The sequence below is a fragment of the Nesoenas mayeri genome, assembly GCF_963082525.1.
Source record: "Nesoenas mayeri genome assembly, chromosome: 3".
NCBI classification, from domain to species: Eukaryota; Metazoa; Chordata; class Aves; order Columbiformes; family Columbidae; genus Nesoenas; species Nesoenas mayeri.
Genome location: NC_137544.1, coordinates 78,027,474 through 78,042,794, shown reverse-complemented (window position 1 = coordinate 78,042,794; position 15,321 = coordinate 78,027,474). Strand labels below are relative to the sequence as shown.

General features: G+C 40.2%; 1 protein-coding gene across 1 annotated transcript in view; it reads right to left on the bottom strand.

Moving 5' to 3' along the window:
• KCNK1 (potassium two pore domain channel subfamily K member 1) overlaps positions 1-15,087 on the bottom strand; it is a gene marked incomplete at both ends in the record, with an annotated part of 30,691 nt that extends 15,604 nt beyond the window's left edge. The window contains one exon of the mRNA XM_080342325.1: positions 14,733-15,087. Coding sequence (XP_080198451.1) covers positions 14,733-15,087 — 355 coding nt within the window. The remainder of the gene's footprint in view (positions 1-14,732) is intronic.
• Between the last annotated feature and the right edge of the window lie 234 nt (positions 15,088-15,321).

Genomic DNA, 15,321 nt, shown 5'->3' with positions numbered 1-15,321 from the left:
CAAACTCTAAGTCTCAAAGTTAAATTTGATAAAAGATAAATACGAATGAGCTTTATTAGGAAAGCTTTACTTGTAGTCCTCTGAAATGTTAGAAAACAAGACTAGGTTTTGTGCTGGTCTTGAGGGTTTTTGCACTGTGATGTTTAGCAATTCATGTGCAGCAGCATTTCCACAATAACAGATTTTTTGAAGCCACTGATCACCAAGATCAACGTGCAGTCAGTGAAACAGGTCATTAACAACCTTCTTAAGAACTTCGACATCAACTTCAAGGTATTGAAAGAGGTGGGGTACCAGCCTTTCTACTGTTCTTCCTGGGATTCACAGCCTTAAATATTCAATGTAGGAAAAATCTTAACATGGAAAATGATTTGGCAGAGAGATTAGGAAAGAAAATTCACATTATTAACTAGATTTAGTCCATAGTTTGTCCATGATAGTGATCTTCTCATTTTTCTTGATAATTTGGTAAAGAGCAAGATGAGACTTCCAGTTTGAATGCAGCATAGAGATGATACATCTTACATAACAGTAATGCTTTGAGATTTCATCTTTAGATATGGCAGCCTGCACCTATGGAAAAGTTCATTTAGCAGGTAAGATGTATTTAGCATCTAATTAGCAGTGAAGCTGAAGAGACTGGTAGAGGTGGAGCTTCTTCCTTCCAGAAAATGTCTGGAACCATGGCTTCATTTCATGCCACAACTTTTTCTCTCCCCACATCTTCAAATTTTCCTGAAGTAATGAATTACTTCAGCCTCTCACCACTTGAAGGACCTTGTTTATCCACAGTGCACCACAGGGATGTGCCAGCTGCCACCGCTGAGCCCAGCACCTGTGCAGTATGGTACTCAGCTTGAAGTCTGGTGCAGTTTACTAGGAAGAGGTTTCTAAAAATTGATAATTTGCATCTGTTACCATCTCAAATGCAGCTTGGGATGTGTCAAAAGCTTTGAATGTGTTGCAGTGGCACTTACTGCAGTGCTTTAATCATGTGTTCAATTAGTAAAGAATACCTATCTAGTCTAATCTATCATTTCTTGCACTGAAATGAGTTACAGTTGTTCTTCCTACCATCTGGGAATAAAAAGAAACAACCAGCTGCAAATTAGTATGCTTCCCACCTCCGCTTCTGAAACAAAAATTGCTTTATTGCACCATCAGAAAGAACAGAGCACGAAAACAGTAAATGAAACTGGTATTGTGGGCAGTAAGGAATTATCACACAACATTAAAAAACTAGGCCATTTCATGCTGTGGAGTTAAAATCAAATCTGTAAGCAACCTCTTCATTAAAATGCAACCTCACATGGAAGAATTTGTTATCTACTAGATATAGCAGGGGAATAGGAATTTATACTTCTAATCATGTTACCGATTTAACATGTGGAACTTGGGGAAATTACTAGCATCAGCTCCCTTGGCTGGCTGAGGAAGACACACAGTCCTTACCTGTCTTTGATTTACATATGAGATACTGAAGTATCTTGGAATCAGATATCATAATGCATTCTAGGCAAGAAATTCTATTTCTATCTTTTGTTTTAATAGCTGTTTCTCAGAAACAAGAATTCAACAGCACATGAAGCAAAATAGAAGCAAATAAATTTAACACAAACAATAAAAATTGCTAAAGCAACTAATAAAAACACACAACTGAAGTGCATCGGTCTCCACTTTTACATCTGGAATATTTATTTCTAACTTAATCATAATTAAAAGGCCATATTTACACAAAGGCCAAAGTGAGACACTTTTTAGATGAAATGGCTTATTCTAAAGTCTAAATCAGTGTCCTACATATGATGCTTGATGGTAGTCTGCCATCTGAATATACTCACAGTTTTATGCTCAAAATAGAACATTAATTTGCAAGGCCCAATGGGGAAATAATTCAGCTGTTGTGAGAACTAGCTTACTGAACCTCAAGTGAATTTTACAGATACACTAGTCCTATTGAATCATTTGTATGTTTAGGACACCCCGCATAGCAAACACTAATTGTGGGGACCATAAATGGTATTAGTTACACTGGAATCAGGATACTCAAGATAATCACAACTGTATGTTCTACTAGTACAGGAAAGGAAGAGCATTGTAGTTGCACATACTATTTCTGTTCACAAGAGAATCATGTAGATGGTTTTAACTATCTAGAAGGGGTTATTAAGAAATATTGATGTAGCATTTAGAAAGGCAAACTACAGATAAAAGATGTTTAGCCAGAAATGTAAAGATACAGACAGAGCAACTTAAATGCTGTGTGGTATTCACACACTATATTGCCTGATTAGATCAATGGCAATTTATTTTAAAGCTGTGAACATCTCTTCAGTTTGTTAGAGAAATGTCTCTTGGTGGGATATTAGATGTTTCCAGAATTCTTACAATTATAGGATGATGTTCCTAGTGAAAAATATATCATTCTAACTTCAAGGACAGAACAAGATAGCCCTGCATATAATGAAAGTGGGCAACATTTAATCAGTAGGATGATTCACCAAAAATGTCCAAGTGCCCAGTCACAATTCTGGACCCATCATGTCAGCCAAAGACCGTCAATACTGACCAATATATTTGAGTTCCATTTCCTTAAATCTGATTATGTTAAGGTAGCACACATATCAGAAACACTTAGCAATCATCCAGGCTGAAGACTGAATCATACAAAGGTTTCCCTTGTTCAGCACCTTCCTGTCAGTGTTTGCATTTTCAGACTGTGACAAACATGGAAAAAGCTGGACTGATTCAACCTGTGACTAAGGAAAGTGAGATGCTGTCAGTGGCATCTCTCAGACCTCAATATAAAAGGAGATGGAATGTAAAATGGTTGGTAATTCCAAAATAAAGGCCTTAGCACTGAAGAGCCTGAACCACCAACGTTTAAATTGATAGTTAACACATCTTTTCAAGGGAGGAATTTATTTTTAAGTATCTGACCCTATGCACACATTCAATTTCTTCTAATTGTCAATTATCATAATTTGTAAACTAGTTACAGAAACTAAACAGAACAGTATGACTGTGTCACTTCCTTACTCGTTTCAAAGATTATGCAATTTATCACCTAACACTACTTACCCAGTGGCTAAAAATAAAGTTCCCCTTGACACATGGGTACCTCAGGTATACCGGAAAGAACTATCTCAGTGGTGGCATCTGTATTAACAAAGGGTAGTCCTGTTAAATTCTTTCAGCTGTCCTAGCTGTCATTTTAATGTTGCTTGAAGTAATCCTCCTCTACAAGGGGCAGCTAGCAACTGTCAGATACATTATAATTGCAGGAAACATGTTCTTAGGTTGCCAGCTCCCAGCTCCTTTCTTGCATCTGTTGTTGATTTGGCCATGCATTTGATTCTTTCAGTGCTTTCACCAAGTTGTTACGTAAATGCCTAATCTAATCCCAGAGTTACTGCTGGGAAAGAAGATCCTTTTCTCTTTGTGGGTCTACCCCCTCTTGCATTGGTTTTAGTTTACCTGACTGCAATAACTCAGAGCAAATCAATCCAGCAGAAAGTGAAAACTTTTCTTCTAGTCTGAAAAACTGAATTGGCTTACTGTTGTGTGCAGGAGGCAACAGCCCTAGCTCAGGGAATAAGGTTGGACCACAAGGTTGGAATCAGGAGTCCAAGACATCTTCCTTCCGCTGACAGAGCTGTTAGGTAGGCTCAGCCCGTGTAGTTTTTCATCAACCTGAGCAAACATTTTACTAGACATAGGGAAAGCCAATCAGCATGCTACAGCAGTGCAAACACTGCCTTCTTCCCACAAAGACTACCCACGCATTTGGTAGATTATGTGCGCTGCACTAACTCAAGTTTAGTTTGTTTTCTACATAAAGTACACAACCAAGCAATTTCTTAGAAGGGAGCGGCAATACTTCTGGAGCCTCCGCTGAAGGAAAGATACAGAAACGTGTATTGCACACTTCAATATGGCCTCTGTAAATCTCTATTCAAGTAGCTGCAATTTCCTCTAATACTATTGAGCAGAAAAGCTATTACTAAAGGAAAAAAGAAAAGAATATGCAATGCAAGAAAGTGAAAGCATGCTGAAGTGCATCCACAGGATGGGAAATCAGCTTACTGTACAGGAACACAGCCTAGCAGCAGGAGCAGAGAACTGCAAAACATAATTCACAGGCTCCTATTCTCAGCCATACTAATGGCTCCTACATGACCTTCCACAACTGTTTTTGTCTTAGTTCATCCTTTTACAAAATACATATGGAAGTATCATTCTAATCTTGCAAAATGCAGAACACAATAAAAGGGCTCTAATCAGTAAAGAAGTACATGCTTCAGGATCTACTGATAAAAGGTGGTTCAGAAATGTGAAAGATAATCGCCATTTCCCTCATGGCATCTAAGGACAAGCTATAATGCAAGGCTAAAACCTGGATCTCAAACTTCTGCTTTAGATGTGGAGAGAGTTTCTGTCTTTTGCTTTGGTTGAGATTGATGGCTAATAATAACTTCTAGTGGAAATGACATTTTCCTCAAAGCAGCACATGAAACTTCGTCAGGTGGCAATTACCCCCAGAAAGCATGACCTGAACATTCAGCTGGCTTCACTTAGTACAAATAGCTACACTAAAAGATATGACTGGAGATTAAAGATTTATCTTCGTACTATAGATAGGATGTAAAAGCATAATAACTCCAATAATGAACTATGGCAGGAGTTTGCCCATAGATATACTCTTTTTCTCATCAGCACAGATTGTTGATTCATGTAGCGCAACATCATGTACCGTTCACAGTTCTTCGCTTGCCCAACTGGAGATGCAGCAGTGATCCAGAAGCCAGGTTGGCAGCCTGGACTTCTCAACACACATGCAAATGCACAGAGGTAAATTATTTAATCTCTTACCCTCACACAAGAGCACTTCATACCATTCAAATGATTTAAAACATTTTGCATTCATTTCTGTGTATCACAGTTTACAGTAGCTAGGGCCTTCCTTTCAAATAGTAACACAATGACACATTTTTGAGCCCTAGGCATTTCTGCTATACTGCTGAGCCAGCATTCCAACACTAAATAAATATATAGCCATGAAAATAAGTAACAAGACATGCTGTGAAGTGTTTAAAATTTAATTGCCCATTAGTAAATCATACAGCCTAGAGCTTCCAAAACTCTAGAAGAGATGGAAGTTCGCTGTTTCGCTCTAGGGTTTTCTCATTTCCTTTAGGCTGTAGGCTTCAAAGGAAAAGGTCTATGCCATTCTTGCATAGCACATAGTTGGGTAAATAGCTAATAAAATAATATACAGAGTAGAGATTTCATGGCCTTCTCACATTAATCTTACACAAAACAAGTGATTTTTGGGGCTCTTTTTCCCCTTTTATGAAGTAAGATTTATAGGATTGTACAATGAATTCTCCAAGAGTTAAACATCCAAGCTACTTAATTTTTTGAGATCTCTGAGCACAAGGTTTTTTTTCCCCACTATAGCTGTCTTTAAAATCATGTACAACAGGGGTATATACACAGGAGTGCTTACATTTATACAGTCCTAAAATTACATTCAGCCCTTTGAAGGCAACTGTGAGGCTGATGTGGCCACCAATTAAAATGAGTTTGACACCCCTGGTGTATAGTATGATCTCAGCCTATGGGTGAGGAGGTGAAATTGGAATCTTTTGCCTTTTGCTTTGCCTTTGCATTTGGTGTCTCTGAAATAACAAACCCATTTCAAACTTCTAAACAAAGGAGGATACCTACTCTAGCCTGCCTCTGGACTTTGGCACTAGTTATGGCCTGTTTCAACATCTAAGAACTGCCAATCACATTTTAAAAGCTCATCCAAGCAAAATAAGTGTTCGGAGTGTGCTATGAAGGTTTAAAAGGACAGAGAAAGTAAAAGATCAAGTGTCACATAAGAGACCACTCAGTTCAGGCTTTAAGGTAAAAACATGCCAGTGCTGCCATCACAGATTATAGCAAAATTAGCCAATGAGATGTTACTACTGCAACTTGTAACCAATAGCAAAAAGACACATGAGCTGGTAAAGACTATGTAAAAAGGTGTTTGTGGCAATAAATGGAGACTGCTGTTTGGACTTAAGAACTTGCTCCACGTCATTTGTCCGTCTCAACCACGACAGTAAAGAATAGTACAATGTATGTCTTAACCCTATCATTTCAATATCTAATCCTGGTTGATTCCCCACACGCTTAAAACAACTCATATTTCTACTCTTAGAAGCCATTTGTGAAGCGGCTACTGTTAAAGAATTTAAGGGTATTTAGCTGATTCAATTTTAACAGTCTTTAAATAATTGAAAGCTAAAGGAAGTACTCAGACACTACATGCAGGATGAAATTCAGAGGTACATTTTAGCCTTCCCATTTCAGCTTCTGGAGTTATTTTTAACACCTTCAGAAAATACATTCAGTGTGTGGAACATGAAATGCATAAGGAACAAAAGACATGATGAAATCCCATACTCATGGTACCAGTTCTCTCAAAAGCTGCATTTGCAAAGGTGTTAAATTATGCTTGAAAACATTCTGCATAGAAATTCTGGTTATTCCAGAAATTTTCACTTTGTAGTAGAGGTCAGTAAAAAGATGCAGAAAGCTTTTACTCCCTGTTAGCATTACAACAGTCTGGACTCACCATTTTCAGGAGAAAGATGGAAAACTTCTGTTAAAGTTTCTGCTGGTAAATGGTATACCCATTTGTCAGAGGGCACAGCCTCACTTTCTCACACACAAGCAGAGCAATACTCAGCAAACTACTGGGTTGGCTTGTTCCACTGGCAAAACCTGTTTCCCAACCCATCTGCCTCTCTCAGCTGCCTAAGCAACCTCCTTGCTTCAGCATCTCCACTCCCCCAGTTCCTCAAAGATACTGTGATAGCTTAAACAGCTTCAGAAGGTATGGCACAGAATCAGTTTAGAGTACAGACTAGGGTAATGCCCAGGAAGCATCAGTTAGTAAATGTTTGGGATCTGGTGACAGCTGGTGTACCACTTCTATGCATATGTGTTTTTCCTGCAAGGAAGTTTCATACTCTGTATTAAGAGTTGAATGTCTATATTTTTCTTTCCAGGGGAGAAAAAAATCTGTATGCTCTTGCAAAAGTCACTCTGACATTTTCTAAAGCACAACCTCTTGAAAAGCTTTGCTTCATTCATTCCTTTCAGTCCTGGTCTTAACCACATCACTGTTTTGTACGCATAAGAAGCACAATCTGTTTATGGTTTCAGCTAGGTTCTTCACTTAAAAAAAGCAAATGGACACATTTCTCTTAAGGTCTTCTGAGTCATCATCAGTAACTACTCTAGGACTTCAGTTGGATTTTGTACAAATACCATAACCTTCAGGCAGCTGAGGTCAGATCCAGAAAGACAGCAGAAATTTAGGTAGCTAATTCCCAAGAAACTTTTTATTGCTATTTTTTAATCCTGAAGGCATCAAAACTCTTGTAGGTATACTCATTTTTCTCAAATTGCTAGAAATCCACTTCTGCACATGCCAAGAAATATCCTGGTCTTCATATGGTTTAGCAGTTCGTTACCTACTTTAAAATTAACCTGGAGCTGTGGCTAAAGTAGACACTTCTTCATAGATTATTACATTCTTCTATCCAAAAAACCATAGACTGTTAAAACAATGATGCAGTGGGCCAAAGTGAAATGAACAAAAGACAGCTAAACAAATAAACAGGAGAAACTACACATTTGAAAGTGAAACAAGACTTCTAAATTACATTTACATAAAAGAGAAAATCCTACTCAGCAATGGTCAGTAACTGCAGGATTTGATTTATAAGTATTAGAAGTTTTGCTCTGAAAGTGTATATAACTTTGAGCTTAGGATTTGATTTGGAGATGTCAGTAGAATGGTAATAAAAATTCCAGCTTTACAAAAGGCTTTTGAGAGATTACTCTCTTCCTTTCAATACAGATTTAAATATCACAAACCAAAATAAAGCCTGAGTAGTAATTAGAAATAATAACAGAGTAACAGGAGGACATGTAATCTGTCTACGACAAACAGCAAATAATTTTAACATTGCTAAATTAGGAAAAAAAAAAAGGGAAACAGCAAAGCTAACATTTACAAATATTAGTCAGTTAATAAGCCTAGGGCAGAATACTATTAACCAAGCCCTGAGCCCAGTTACACTCTGTCTATCATACTAAGTTAAATGGACTGGTTTTGCAATTTTTTGTTTTGTCTGTGTGTATTTCAGCAGAGAAAGAACGACCCTAGAACTGACACAGAAGGACTATAGAGGCAGCAGTTGCAGTCCCTCAGCTCTGGAGAGCTGCTGGGCTGGCTCCTCATCACAGGGAATTTAGCAAGGCAGGTAAAACAGCAGGACACAACAGTTAGGAGAATGCATGCAAGAGACACTCTATCTGTCAGCAGCCAGCACTGCTCCAAACAGTAATTCAGTCATGCTACTCCATGGCTTCTCTGATTTCTGCCAGGACATGGTTTTTACTACTCATTGGCCTGTTAACCATAAACATTGGATTAGAGCTACTCATGCCACCTTTGTTTCAGCAAGCACAAGCAGGAGTTTGGCACAGATAATTGCTGTGCTCACCTAAGAAACCAGGAAATGCCACCCTGCCTGGAACACAGGACAGGACAGAACCAGGTTTCCCCTATGCTACCACCTGCTTCAGCAGAGAAAACAAGAACTTTGTCCCTTTGTCCTGGACATGCAAGAGATAATGTGCCCAGCCTGTCAGCTGTGACTTTCATCTCTGGTAACTAAAGAGTGGCTTCTGTCTTGAAGCACAGAGCCTAATACATTTCCCCAAGAGTTTACTAGCATTAATTTTGGACAAATATGGGTATTTTTTGCAATATTCAGACAAAAGATTTTTGGTTTGTGTGTTTGGCAGGTTTGTTTTTTAGGTTTTGGGTTGGTTTTGGTTGGTTGGTTGGTTTGTTGGGGGGGGGGGGGTTTGTTTGGTTTGTTATTTTGTTGTTGTTTTGTTTGGTTTTTTTAACTTAAGGCCCTTCTTTTTTGGTCTTAAATTTCATGGTAGTCTTTGTGCCTCCTCCTCCTCAACACAGCTAGAAAACCTTAGTTCAAATCTTTATCTTGAGAATGGCATTAAACAGAACTCAACTGAAACCTCCCGCATCCCAGGAGACACTGGGGCCAGACTAGAATATGACAGCAGCAAGTCTGGAGCTGTTCTAAAGTATATAAAATACAGCAACTTTCCCTGAGAAGAAAGCAGACACACAGGCAGACAGAATGACTCTTTCACTTAGTGTTTATACAACTTAATCAGAGAAGTGGGATGCCTGGTTCCGGGACAGTCTATTGATCTATCCTGAATGGGACATCAGCTATGACTAACCTGTCCCAGAACACCCTGTAGCATTCAACTACTCTCCTTGGGCACAGGTTCAAATTCCTCCAAGCAAAGCAGGGAAAAAAAAAAAATGTGGTTTTTCATGTGCTAAGTCAGTGCCCAAACAGTTGATCTATTGAGTGTAATCCTTCTCCTCTGGCATCTTTCTCAACCTACCTCTTTTCTTAGAAGCACTCCAGTATAAGAGCCACTCTGTTCTAGAGCGCCACACAATCTCACTCTGTCTCCTAGATCATCCCCAGAAAATTACCTTTTCCAGTGGATGTGGTTGCTAAGTAACAATCAACTCTGGAAAGAGAAACAAAGTTCCTTCCCAAAGTTCCGCATCCCCACCCTGATGAATAGGTGCAATTTGTCACACGTATTTAAATGATCTGCGAGTGTTGTAGTACAACGAAGCTTAGTTTTCTGCTGGAGTCAGAGGTGGCTACTAGTGAGACTGATCCAAGTTTAAACCATCACAAAGTTTGTTCATTTTCATACAAGGGGCAACAGAGAATCTCACGACAGATCTCTAGACATACATTAGGTATGAATTATGAAATATATTTATTTGGTGTCTATTAATGAGTTAATACAGACATCCCCATGGACACAAGCTGCATGTTCTCCTGCCAGCAAAATAAAATATGTGTTTTACATTAAATTCAAGTATGGGACAAAAAATTCTGCTTTTCTTTAAGCCTTTGTGAACTATCCTCTTTCTAATAAAGTTAAATTCACATTCTTCCATAAGATGTACAAGACCCAAGTAGCCTCTTCCACCCCAAGGCTCTATTGTAAGAACATATGAATCTCAGACTGGAGCATAACAAAGACATCATGATGCTTTCACAGCATTCCCTTATCTTCCACAGGTTTGTTAAGATCTGTACTGCACATTATATATGCACTGGATGTGGGGCCTTTTCCTGTGAGAAGGAAGAAAAGCTAGAAAGACCACTTCTTGACAGAAGAACTTGGAGAAAATGATGGAGACTGACATGTTTCTCTCTCCATGGCCTTCATATGGACTGCACCTTCTTTTGCAGTACATCCACCAACTCCAGTACAATCTCCCAGCCTGTTAACCTTCATGAAGGCAGAGTTTAGCTTCTCTTGCAAATTATCAGTAGCAATGCTTATGAGAATTACACCTAACAGAGAACATCCTTATGAATCAAATTATATACACATTTATATTAATTCCTCATTGGGCTTGCCAGTAAGATCCATATAACCTACATAACTTGAATGCAAAACTTCCCCTGAAAGCCATATTGTTTCTTTACTAGTCCTTCAACCAAGCAGTTTCAAGGTAACAGCCGCTGTCAGCTTTTAGCTACAATGGCTGCATAGATGTTCCTTATTCTCTTCAGAATACAGCAAGGAGAAACACTAATTCAGTACATCATGGATCTTGGGTGTCATTCCTTGCAACACAGCATCACAACACATCCTTGCAACCTCAGCATCAACACTGAAACAGGTACAGGCTAAGTTCTGGAAAAGATGCTGATACTCACTAACCAGCTTGCAGATAACCACACTGTGGGTTTCAGAAACAGTTGAACACTATCAGCCCTCTCCCCTCTTCTCTTACTGTCTTGACTCCTGTGACTCAGTTAAGAGTCCAGCCTGACCTCAACCAAAAAATTAAAAATGTACATTGCCATCATAAAAGATGCAACTTCTCCTCACTCTTCCTCTGCAAATCCCGAGATCAGGACAAGGCTACGCTAGCTTCCTTGTAATGTGTATCTTGTTAACTCTGTCATGACTGAGAAGGATCCAAAGCAGCTGTTTCTCAGCATCCCTCTGGTATCCAAATGTTAAAAGAAACCTACAGTCATGTTTGTGATGGAGGCAAAAAATACAGCTGGAGAGTCAGAATAAGACTTGTGATCCTTTTGCATAAAAGGCCATGGGATATCCTTACACTGAGAAGACCCATTCCAAAAATAAACTTAAAATTACAGGCCCCAAGTTCCTAAATTGGCATCTCCTTTCCTTCAAACAACAGAAGCCACTTTACCCTTTGTATCTTGCAACACAACCAATATAAGTTTCTCTTTTTTTTACCTCATTCTGCTTACAACTCATGTAGTGCAGTATTCCCATATTACACCAATATGGGATAAGATCTTATAGCCTAACAGCATGCCAAGAATAGTGAAACACACTACCTGAGAGAGCAACCACAAAAAATTACTTCATTTTTTAATTGTCAGAAATAAACCACATACAGGTGGCCCCACAACAAAGCCAACCAGAAACAACTGCTTCAGCAAGATCATTCACAACACCTAGCACTGAGATAAGCAATGACCACAGATGTGTGTAAGGTCATAATTACAGAGTTACCAATACAGATGCTATTTAAATGCACACAATTGTATATTCTTAGTGTTTACGTTGTCAATGATTAATGACCAAATGCTTCCCCTTATACCCTGCTCATATGGCAATCTGCATGACTGCTTAAATTGCACAGGGAGGAATAAAGTTGTTAGAAAAGAAACCTGCTGCCAGTCACTGCCATAATCTGCTGAAGCCTCATCCCCAGTCCATGTCACTGCCCTTTGTTTGCCCGTCCTTGAAGCAGCTTGTAACAATCCTGTGACAGTCTATGTATGCAGCAACATAAATTGCCTTCAGCAAAAATTTCCCTGTGTTTATTCTGCATACTCCATTTAAGAATATTTCCAAATTCTTAACTGGCTTTATCATTTTCTTCAAAGACTTTCTCTAGTTGGTAAGATGCCAAAGAATATAATAAGGATGGGAGGGAACAAGAAGTGAAGTTAGCGATGCTAAAATTAAATACTTTTCCTATGTGCTTTATATAGAAAACAAAACAACTGTGAAATAAGCCTTGTCCTCTGCACACGGGGTAGGTGTGCATTTATTTACATGATGAATGACAAATTAGTCAGCTGAACATAAGGTACACCCGAGAACTCCCTGCAATTTCATTTCACTTCTCCTAGCACAGAAACAACCCTCAACTGCTACCAATAGTACCAGGGTTCTCTTTTTTGCTTTTGTCCTTGCCATACTTAGCAAAGAGAAGGAGTTTCAGGTGTACAGTTTGTACCAATGCAGCATTTTCCGAATGTTCAAATGCTTCCAAACAGCTGTTTGAGATGACTGGGCATAGGTTCAGCTTCTTGCTTGTCTTTCATTTCCATGATCATTTCAAAAGACTTGAAAGATTTCTTGCACAGTTGCAGAGTAAATTAGGGGGAAAATCATGTACCTCACCAGAAATCTATGTGCTCTGAGAAGAAGTTCTTCTTGAGCAAGTGTTGGACATAGTATACTAGTCTGGATTTATACTTGTCTACTTGTACGAGTTCTTATTTATATTAAAAAGGAAACAAGTAAAACTAAAAGGCACTGCACAAACCAAGAAACAGATGGATTTTGTTAAAAGGTGCCCAACCCAAAGGCCTATTGGACATAGAAGGACATAGCACCATCTGATGCCTGGTCTATTACATCTCTGCTGACTAGATAAACTTCAGTTTCTGAAATCCACAGAAATAATGATAACACACATGTTTCAGACTTCTGTGCTTTTTAAGTATATGCCATTTAAGTGGAGTTTTCTAAAATGTTTTCAATTTGGACAATAGTACCTTGTGTTTTCAGTACTTTCCTTGTAGGGCCTCTATGATCAAATCAGCTAAACATGCAGGGCTAGCTTACGCCCTGCCCTTAAGCAGATGTGCAGTGGGAAAGAGATATCTCTGCGGGAACTGTACCACCAAACCCAAACATCCTGTACCTATGTCTGAGCAGGCAGTGTTAAAGTGTTACTGACATAGTTCCATCCCCACTTCCCAATGGTGAACTTTTTTTTTAATTGATTCATATCTGAAATCAATATTGCCAGATTCAAAAATAATAAACTGCAGGGATTGTGGATTAGAATTTTGTCGGGCCAATAAAATTAAGTTACATACATGACACTGGATAAAAAATAAAGAGAAAAGCAAGACCTTTTTTAACATCCTCTTTTTTTAAAAAAAAAGCGAGTTATTATTCTATAGAAAAAATAACTTTAATACAAAAATAGCTCCTGAACAAAATAATATACATTTTACAGTACCACAAAATGTGATTGATTAGGAATGGAAACAGGCGTCGTAAGATCAGTCCAGCACCTTAAGTTTAAAGTGCTTTATTGTTTTACTGAAATAAAAAGAAAAAAAATAAAAATCTAAGTGCTGAAGTACTATCACAATTCCACGCTTTTCTCACCTTTCTCACCATTATTATTACTATACATTGATCAAAGTTTGGAAATTTATTCACTGAAAGCGCCTAATTGTCACAAGCATGCCACTTTCTTCTTACAACTCTAGTTATTAAGATGAGTGGGAGAGGTGATACGAGGACATCCATAACCTTATTTTACTTTTTCAAAACACCATCCTCCTTTTAACAAGCACACAACCTGATCTGTAGACTCAATGACAACTATTTTTAGGACAAGCATTGTCTGTTTGAAATCAGTCAGGAAGCACCAAAATAAGATCACGTAAATTATTAAGTGTCATTATTGATATCAGCTGATTATATTTCCCTTAATAGAAAGAATGCTCTTTTAGGGAAGAAAAAAAAAAAGGCACAAAGCATTGCATCTTTTCTAGTAGTCTCAATGCACTGCCAAGACTCAAAGCCCTCTAGTTGGACTAATTTTAGGGTGATTCTTTTAAAGCTTTTCTTATTCGGGAAACCTTTTGTTATTCATTTCAGTGGGGCGCATTCAGGTCACCACATCCCAGCTTCTCAGCACAAATGCCTGCACCCATCCTTTACCAGAAGGCTGCCCACCACAATCTCATGTGAAAACCAAGTGCTGTAAAAATAAGCCCTTATAAAAACTACAGCCAAAGGAATGCTTCCTCGAGCTTTTCAAAACACCAGTTAAAATTGCTATTTGGAAGCGAGTAAGCATTATTGTTTTAGTCTTTCACGTGCAAACGTTAAACCGAAATTGACGGTAAAATATGAAACTGAAATTTAACTTCGCTATTACACCCAGATTAGCAGTGCGCTCCCTCCACCCCCATTCGGCCTGAAAGAAACGCGATGGACACCAAAAAAAGCTTAAGACGACCCCTAAAAGCATTTAAAAGTTCGTAGAAAGAGGTGGATTTTCAAACGCACCAACATTTTCAAATTACTCCGGAGCACAACAGCCGCCCCCCCCCTCACGCCCAGGGCCGAGGGGCTGGTGCGGGGCCGGCCGGCCCCGCACCAGCCCCTCGGCCCTGGGCGTGAGGGGGGGGGCGGCAGGCCCCGTCCCCCAAGTCTGACCGCCCCCACATCAACCCCTGAACCACCCGGGCCTCCCCGGAAGGCCTCCTGGCCCGCGGTTCCCTTACCCGTGGTGGAGAGGACGGTGCTGGCGAAGAAAAGAGAGGAGGTGAAGTCCCAGTTCCAGTTTCCCGAGGCGTTGCTGAGCACCGAGACGCCGTAGTTGCTGGCCTCCAGCACCCGCATCAAGAACTGCTCCAGCTGCTGCTCCGACAGGCAGGCGTGCTCCTCCAGGAAGCGCTGCTTCAGCTTGCCCAGCTCCTGGCGCAGCAGGTCCTCGTAGGGCAGCTCCACCGAGGAGAACACCACGGCGCCGAACACCAGGTAGAGCAGGTAACCCAGCACCAGCAGGGCGAAGCACCAAGCCGAGCGGTGCTGCTCCACCAGCCGCACGCAGGAGCTGCCCGCCAGCGACTGCAGCATCTTCCCGAGCCGGGGCCGGCTGAGCCCCGGGCCGGGCCGCCGAGGTGGAGCTGGGTTTCGGCAGGGGGGCGGGATGCGACCACCGCCTGCCCTCTGTGTGGCCGCTGACTTTGAAGGCGCGGTGATGTGGCGCTCACGTGGCCGAGCGGCGCAGGTACCGCGGCTGAGGGACGGGCCTGACGCCGCCAGCCGCCCGGCCCCGCCGCCGCCTCACGCCTCCGGCTCAAGCGCCGG